Source organism: Miscanthus floridulus, chromosome 8 (genome assembly GCF_019320115.1).
Source record: "Miscanthus floridulus cultivar M001 chromosome 8, ASM1932011v1, whole genome shotgun sequence".
In the NCBI taxonomy this organism is placed as follows: Eukaryota; Viridiplantae; Streptophyta; class Magnoliopsida; order Poales; family Poaceae; genus Miscanthus; species Miscanthus floridulus.
In genome coordinates this window covers 74,358,134-74,365,981 of record NC_089587.1, presented here as the reverse complement: position 1 = coordinate 74,365,981, position 7,848 = coordinate 74,358,134, and the positions used below count along the sequence as shown (strand labels likewise).

The 7,848-nt window shown below is 50.9% G+C and overlaps 2 protein-coding genes across 2 annotated transcripts; both read left to right on the top strand.

Moving 5' to 3' along the window:
* Positions 1–1,054: 1,054 nt before the first annotated feature.
* LOC136472603 (uncharacterized) lies at positions 1,055–7,848 on the top strand. The gene is made up of 6 exons (XM_066470307.1): positions 1,055–1,475; positions 1,592–1,804; positions 5,565–5,660; positions 5,971–6,116; positions 6,228–6,450; positions 7,416–7,848. Exons 1-6 carry the CDS (start codon positions 1,329–1,331, stop codon positions 7,605–7,607), a joined length of 1,017 nt encoding a protein of 338 aa, XP_066326404.1. The 5' UTR covers positions 1,055–1,328; the 3' UTR covers positions 7,608–7,848.
* On the top strand, positions 2,709–4,653 carry LOC136475409 (uncharacterized). Its single transcript, XM_066472907.1, has 2 exons — positions 2,709–3,205; positions 3,313–4,653. Exons 1-2 carry the CDS (start codon positions 2,709–2,711, stop codon positions 4,538–4,540), a joined length of 1,725 nt encoding a protein of 574 aa, XP_066329004.1. The 3' UTR covers positions 4,541–4,653.

Genomic DNA, 7,848 nt, shown 5'->3' with positions numbered 1-7,848 from the left:
GATGCTCTTAATGTTGGACGTCTTTTAGTTGAGCTCCAACACTTTGTTTTTAAGTAGTTTCTCTGGTGGAGCTGAATCGTTTGAAAAACATTAAGAAAAAAAATAGCTCTAATGATAATTTCATAATAATTTGTGTCAAATTTATAAGAGGACCTAAAATAAGTCACGTTTTCTGTTTTTTAACGGTGGTTTAACATGGCTCCGTGGTAAGAGAGCTGTGCTAAAGGGACCCTTAAAATCTTTTTTTTGTTTGGTTTGGTTTTCTGATGTCGTATGGACTAATTCTGCATCGCCTCATCCATCACAAGGAATAAGATGATTTAACCAAAATTTTTGAGGTGGAATCACGATGTACCACCTCAGCTAGACGCACATGTTTCTTAAGCCAAACACCTCAACAACAGAATCTTTTGGACCAAGCAATTTCAATCTCATCTATCTAGTTCGTGATAACACCCCGGTATATTAATTTTGATTTTTTTGAGGGGGATTTTTTCTGATAGATAGTAGAAGTTTTTTTTTTTTAGAATCAGATAGAAGTTTTTTTTAGCATGTGAAATTCCTGACCCACTCATAGGCCATAGTATGTGAGGCCTGAGAAGCCTGGGAAGGCCCAAGAGGCAACACAACATTTCCGCAGACCATTTACGTTCTTTACGTTTACTATCGTAAATTTCTAGCCAGAACAGTATTTTTCCCTCATATAAAATAGCCCGTAGTACTTTTTCATAAACCAGCAACGATACGAACCATCCAACCGAACAGGCCGTGGGTTTACAGTACATCCTGCCCGTCTGAGATTTTCCAATCTGAAGCTCAGCTCAACTCAACTCGTACCATGCAATGTGTTGGTGTTGAATTTCACATGCGTGACAAATTCAATTCAATTCTGAATTCTCAGTGAAACTGGACCTGGACCTGCCGTCTCCTGGAATGGAACGTGGGGACTGCGGACTGGTGATTCCTGATCTACTATCCTCCATGGCAGAAACCAAATCCACTTCCAATTACTGCTGGGTGCTGGCCCCCTGTCCACTTCCAATTACTTCTGGTTCGATTTCGCTACGTGACCCCCGAAGCGGCGGCGCGCAGCGGGCGCCTTGACGTCCCCCATGACGCCGCGCGGCGTGGACGGACCTCCGCAGCGCAGCTTCCGTCTCGTCCGCTCCGCAAGCTACAGCGACCTACCGCCGAGGCGGGCCCCCACGGCACCGCGCCTACTTTAAACCCTCCCCCACCTCCTGCCGTGGAGGGATCGGCGGCTGCCGGCTGTGGACTGTTGAAGGAGGTGCGCTTCTGCCTGCGTGCTCTGGAGTCTGGAGAGCTAGATGGCGATGCCGTCCGGGTGGAGGGGCATCCTGGGCTTCGACTACGGCATCGTGCAGGCGCCGCTCGGCCCCGACATCTCCGGCCCCGAGCTCGTCGCCGCAGTCGCCAACGCCGGCGCCATCGGCCTCCTCCGCCTCCCCGACTGGGTGGGTAGCCACTGTTTCCGTGCTCTTTAATAATTTGAGAGTACTAGTTTTGCTCCTGTGCTGTCCCCGGCCCCGCTGAGCTGATCAACCGCTTCGTTGTTTGTTGCTGACCGCAGCCGGCGCCGGATCACGTCAGAGAGCTGATTCGGAAGACCAGGAGCCTCACGTCCAAGCCGTTCGGGGCGGCCATCGTGCTGGCCTTCCCGCACGAGGAGAACCTCAGGGTCGTCCTCGAGGAGAAGCTCGCCGTGCTGCAGGTCTACTGGGGGGACTTCCCCAAGGAGAGGGTCCAAGAGGCGCATCGCGCCGGAGTTAAGGTCTTGCATCAGGTGCGCGCCATTGCTAGTTAGCTGCGCCAGTTATTATCATCATCATCCAATTAGTAGTATTAGTGACAATTTCATCACTGGGAAAAATATATCCATAGTACTTCATAGTTCACACTCTATGGCATTCTACTTCCAACTGTTTACTACGAATTCGTATGGGACTATGGGTGGAAGGGGTGATGCCTAGATGTAGCGACAGAGACCAGAGAATGAGAGAAATACTATATAGGATCGTGTTTGCCTGTGGTTAGGCTGCCAGCACGGCCGGAGCCTTGATTCGTGGGAGTGGGGTTGTTATGACCGGCACCCATTATACAAGGTGTAGGCCCATGTTTTGGCAAGTGGAGCCGGCCCAGGGCACGCGTGAAGATTAGATTGGTTTGGTTTATTAGGAAAGAGATATGTTATATTGATACGGTTATGATATTTCCTTAGGGGTCAAGTCAGTCATCTTTATAAAAAGAGAACCCTGTATCAGTTATAATTAAGCAGAAACAAGAATTGTTTCCGGCTTCCTGAAGGGAGCCGGGATTTCCTAACCCTAGCCGCCTCCTGCTGTGTCTTGTGTGAACAGTGCTGCCGCTACTGTAGCACCACGGGGATTCTAGGGCTGCAGCAGCAGCCGCCGCGCTCTCGCCGGCGTCGAGAATACAGACCACGTCCTCCTCTCTTCCACCCATATAACCTACGCAGTAACACCGGTAGGGCATCTAGTTCTATCAGCCTGGTATCAGAGCTGTCAGGTCCTCCATCCACATCCACGCAACCGCCGTCCACCTCTGCCTCCCTGTCCCTGCCATCAGCGCCAGCGCCGTCGGCCGCGTCGGGGTTGTCGTCCGCATCCTCGGGAGCGCCCCTGACGTTGGAATCTTTGGCCGCCGACGTGGCTGCGATTGCCAGCGGCATGGCGGCCATGCAGGCGACCCTGGCCGCCCTCATCCCACCACCTCCCCCTCCACAACAGCCGGCACCACCACCACCTCCACAGCTGTCGCAGCTGCAGGCGATCTTCCCCTACGGCATGCCCCAGACCAGCGGGACGGGGGTGCCCCTCCACTTGCTGCGGTGGCCGGCCTCGCCGTCTCCCATCCCGTCGTGGGCGATGGGCTTGACGTCTCCGCCCATCTACACGATGGCCATGATCCCTACACCGTCGGCAACCGCGGTCGCGGCGTCCTTCGGGGCGCGCCAGCCGCCCCCGACCAGCGGCATCAGCTATGGAGGGACGGACGGTACCCTTGTCTACGGTGGAGGCGGGTACTCCGGCGGTGCCCTATACGCGGAGGACTCGTCTGCCGCTGCTCCCAACGGCGCCCATGCCCCTCCCAAATTTTACAAGCTGGAGTTCCCGACGTTCGACGGCGTCGTTGATCCGCTCAATTGGCTCAACTACTGCGAGCAGTTTTTCCGCGGCCAGCGAACATTGGCTTCGGATCACACATGGCTAGCTTCATACCACCTTCGCGGCGCTGCTCAAACTTGGTACTATGCGCTGGAACAAGATGAAGGCATGCCGACCTGGGAACGCTTCCGCGACCTGTGCAGCTCCGTTTCGGCCCCCCAACACACGGCACGCGGCTGGCCGAGCTCGCCCGGCTACCCTTCCAGTCATCGGTCCAGGAGTATTCGGACCGCTATAATGTCGTGCTCTGCCATGCTCGCGACCTCAATCCTCGCCAGAAGGCGCAACTGTTCGTGGGTGGCCTCCCCGAGCACATCAAGGTCGACGTCGAGATGCGGGATCCACCCGACCTTCAGACCGCCATGTATTTGGCCCGGGCATTCGAGCGTCGCGCGGCGGCCATGCCTCCAGCGCCTCTGCAGCAGGGCGCCCGACCTCCTCAGCGGCCTGGCCTTCCCCCGCGCGTGCCAGGCGCGGGTGCTCCTCCAGTTGGAGCCCCTGTGCCCCCAGGGGGCGGACCAGCAGCGGCGAACGGGGCGCCCCCGGTGCGCCAGTTCCGCCGCCTCACGCCGGACGAGCAACTGGAGCGGCGTCAACAAGGGCTTTGCTTCAACTGTGATGAGCCCTACGTCCGCGGCCACGTGTGCCCACGGCTCTTCTACCTCGAATCGGACGACTACATCGATGACGGGCTTGGGGATGCCGCGGCGATGGATGACGTCGCCAACCCCGCGGCTCTGGACGCTCAGGAGCCTGCGGCCGCTAATGCTTTCTTGGTCTCTCTACACGCACTTGTAGGGATGCGCACGGACAATACGATGCTACTCCCGGTGATGGTTAAAGGGGAGCGGCTGTTGGCGCTACTCGACACCGGCTCCACGCACAACTTCCTCCATGGCGCAACGATGCGCCGCCTACGGCTCGCCCCGACGGGCGGTGAGCAGCTCCGTGTCACCGTGGCCGACGGCGACCGGCTCCCTTGCAAGGGCATTGCTCGCCACGTGCCCATCCGCATCGGCTCGGAGTCCTTTTCCATCACGTGCGTCGGATTGGACTTGGGCTGTTTCGACTTCATCCTCGACGTCGACTACCTACGGACCTTGGGTCCCATCTTGTGGGATTTCGAAGCCATGACGTTGTCCTTCTGGCGTGAGGGCAGACGCGTCCTTTGGCAGGGCGTGCGCAGCCTAGACGCGGCGGCTCCACAGCAGCACCTCGCTGCACTCTCCGCCGACGCCCAGCAGCCGCTGATGGACTTGTTGCTGCAGCAACAGAGCGCAGTCTTCGACGAGCCCCCAGGGCTCCCACCGCACGGCACAGTCCCTCGTCGATGAGTTCCGCACCCTCTACCCTGCCTTCCAGCTCGAGGACGAGCTGTTTGCGCAGACAGGGAGAGATGTTATGACCGGCACCCATTATACAAGGTGTAAGCCCATGTTTTTGGCAAGTGGAGTCGGCCCAGGGGTCATGCGATACTGTAGCACATTGCACTGTAGCACATGAAGATTAGATTGGTTTGGTTTATTAGAAACGAGATATGTTAGATTGATTTGGTTATGATATTTCCTTAGGGGTCAAGTCAGTCATCTCTATAAAAAGAGAACCCTATATCAGTTATAATTAAGCAGAAACAAGAATTGTTTCCGGCTTTCTGAAGGGAGCCGGGATTTCCTAACCCTAGCCACCTCCTGCTGTGGCTCGTGTGAACAGTGCCGCCGCTACTGTAGCACCACGGGGATTCTAGGGCTGCAGCAGCAGCCGCCGCGCTCTCGCCGCCACGGCCCCTCGCCGGCGTCGAGAATACAGACCACGTCCTCCTCTCTTCCACCCCTATAACCTACACAGTAACACCGGTAGGGCATCTAGTCCTATCAGGGGTGCATTGGATTTTCCGATAACAATGCTCAAAGCACACAGTGCCAAATGTTAAACATGCCAAAGTGCAAATGATGATACAAGTGGGGCCACTATCAACCTGATGCATCACCCTCAGTGGGAAATGATCTGGTGCATAGCAGGCACTACCACATGATGTGATGATCTGTGGCGTTACTGCTATGCAATGCTTGTCGAAATTTGGCAAGTTCTCTTCCTGTTTACTTCATACTTTATTTTCTTGCCAGAATTGTGCCAACATTATATTGGGCAACCAATTTGACGATTAGAATAAAAGGCTGTGCCAAGTTTTGGCAACCTTGGCAGGGAATATTTTGTCCGTGGCCAGTAACACTTGTTTTTTTCTTTGAGTCCACAGAAGTGAATGCTGCCTGTTCATGCTGATATGAGAACTCCATTTTGTGTAAATTATTGACATTGTTGTGATTGATGGTTTCATGATTTTTGTTGATATCTGAACAGGTCGGCAGCCTTGAGGAGGCAGCTAAAGCTAAAGAAGCCGGTGTAGATGGAATCATTGTTCAGGGACGTGAAGCAGGGGGTCATGTAATTGGTCAGGTAATTCCCAGCTGGTTTCTGGTTTCTGCTTTGTTTTAACACCGTTGGGCAATCTTTCACCACACCTTCTGCTTATGCAATCATTTATGCATTTAGAATCTTCACCATCCTGTGGAATGCAGAGCAGCATTTTGCTGCCACTATGCAGATTTCAGTAAAAATACCATATGCAGGGCTTGATTCAACTTCCTAGCTTAGGGCCCCTGTATCTTCTTATCTCTAAAAGCATAGCATGCATTTATAGCTTGTGTCCTTTTAATTGTCTTTTTTCATGAATGTTCTCTCAATCAGCTTCTATTTGGAAAAACAGGAAGGACTATTTCCGCTGTTGCCAAGAGTAGTAGATCTTGTTTCAGACTCGGGCATTCCAGTTATCGCCGCTGGGGGAATTGTAGACGGACGTGGCTATGTTGCCGCATTGGCACTTGGTGCCCAAGGTGTTTGTTTAGGAACTAGGTATTATCTCGGTCACTTGTACTGAGGATATACCAGAACAGAGCCTTTTCATTATAGTTTGCATAATCTTAATTTCTTATGCTTACATTACAACGGTTCTTGAACATTCAGGTTCGTTGCTACCAAGGAAAGCTTTGCGCATCCTATTTATAAGCAAAAGCTAATCGAGATGAGTCACACAGACTACACAAATATATTCGGACGTGCTAGATGGCCTGATGCTCCACAACGTGTCCTGGAAACACCCTTCTATGCTGAGTGGAAGAATAATTTCCCAGATCAGGAAACAGAGGAAAATCAACCCATCATAGGCCACTCTATCATCCATGGCGTGGTATGCATTTGGATATTTGATATGCCTTGAATTTGTTCACCCATTCTGAATTTAGCAGTTGCATCCATTTTCGTGTCTTTTCTGTTCACTTCTTCTAGACAGCCGCACAAATTATTTCATTTATTTGCAGGCTTAAATAGTAAAGAACTGGAGCACACAGCGTTAGACCCTTAGTAATCTAGTTGCAAAAAAGAAATGTGAGCCATATATAGTTGTAACCATGAAATTGTTTGACCGGTAACTCTAGGTTGTCTGCTCGACACAATCATACAAAAAGGACATGAAATTCAGCATGCCAAAGGTTAAATAAAACAGAATAACACTTGGCAAAAAAGAGTTTGCTCCAGTTCAGAGGCCAGAAGCACAAAGCAGCAGTATATAACTGTTCACTTTTGCATCCAATATAAAGAACTGTGGCTTTGAAACTCAGGCAACCAATTTGAAATGGCTACCCTAGTTTATGGAATCCTACTTAGTTGTTATTATGCATCTGAAAATGGTTCTTCTAGTTATGCTACGATTTGGGAGGAATGGACATCATTCTGCTAAGTTCACCTCAGGACAGTGGAGGGTGGCTATTAGTTGCTTGCCTTCAAACAAAATAGTAGATTATAGTGTTGAATATGCAATGGTTATTGAGGTCTATGTCAGCACTCAGTAGCATAATTGGTGGTCAAACCTGAGAACCTACTCGATCTGGATTTGCGGTATCTCAGCTTGGACTTGGACATTTGCCATTCTTTCAACTAATAGTTGGCTCATAGTAATTAGTATATTTGCCTTTCTTTTAACCACAGATTGTTTTGTTCAAAGGAAGGCAAATATTGATATATTATGCAATTTGTAGATGATGGATCTCAGTACTGTAGTTCAGTGTATCAGTTATTGCAACTTCAATTGCATGCTTTGTCCTTGTGCATCTGAAACTAGGAAATAGACAACTGACCAACAATTCCTGACCCCAGCACAAGGATATTCGTCGGTTTGCCGGTACTGTTCCAAACGCCACGGCAACAGGAGATATCGACATCATGGCCATGTATGCGGGTCAGGGTGTTGGGCTAATCAAGGAGATCGTACCAGCTGCTGAAGTTGTCAAAAGTCTAGTCGCTGAAGCAAAGGAAGTCATTAGAGAAAAGCTTTCTGGTTACCAGTAAAATCCATCCTGAACTGCAAGCTAGAACGTGTGAAGTATTTGTGAGTAGTCAGTAGTCACCAATCAGAATATTTGGGAGTACCAAGGTTTGTTTCTTGTGCTATTTGTAAGTAAAAAACTGATGAAAATAAATGAGACTACCAAAGGTATTCTGTCAGCCAAAAATTTTGTGCTGATGTAGTGTCATGGAATACTACCTGTAATAATATTTTTGGAGTGTCTTCCCATAGCCCTGAAGGGCC

Coding starts and splice junctions, on each gene's coding strand:
- LOC136472603 (XM_066470307.1), top strand. CDS start 1,329: ATGGCGATGCCGTCCGGGTGGAGGGGCATCCTGGGCTTCGACTACGGC. Junction 5,661..5,970: donor GGGGTCATGTAATTGGTCAG/GTAATTCCCAGC, acceptor TTGGAAAAACAG/GAAGGACTATTTCCGCTGTT. Junction 6,117..6,227: donor GGTGTTTGTTTAGGAACTAG/GTATTATCTCGG, acceptor TTGAACATTCAG/GTTCGTTGCTACCAAGGAAA.
- LOC136475409 (XM_066472907.1), top strand. CDS start 2,709: ATGGCGGCCATGCAGGCGACCCTGGCCGCCCTCATCCCACCACCTCCC. Junction 3,206..3,312: donor TGGCTCAACTACTGCGAGCA/GTTTTTCCGCGG, acceptor AACAAGATGAAG/GCATGCCGACCTGGGAACGC.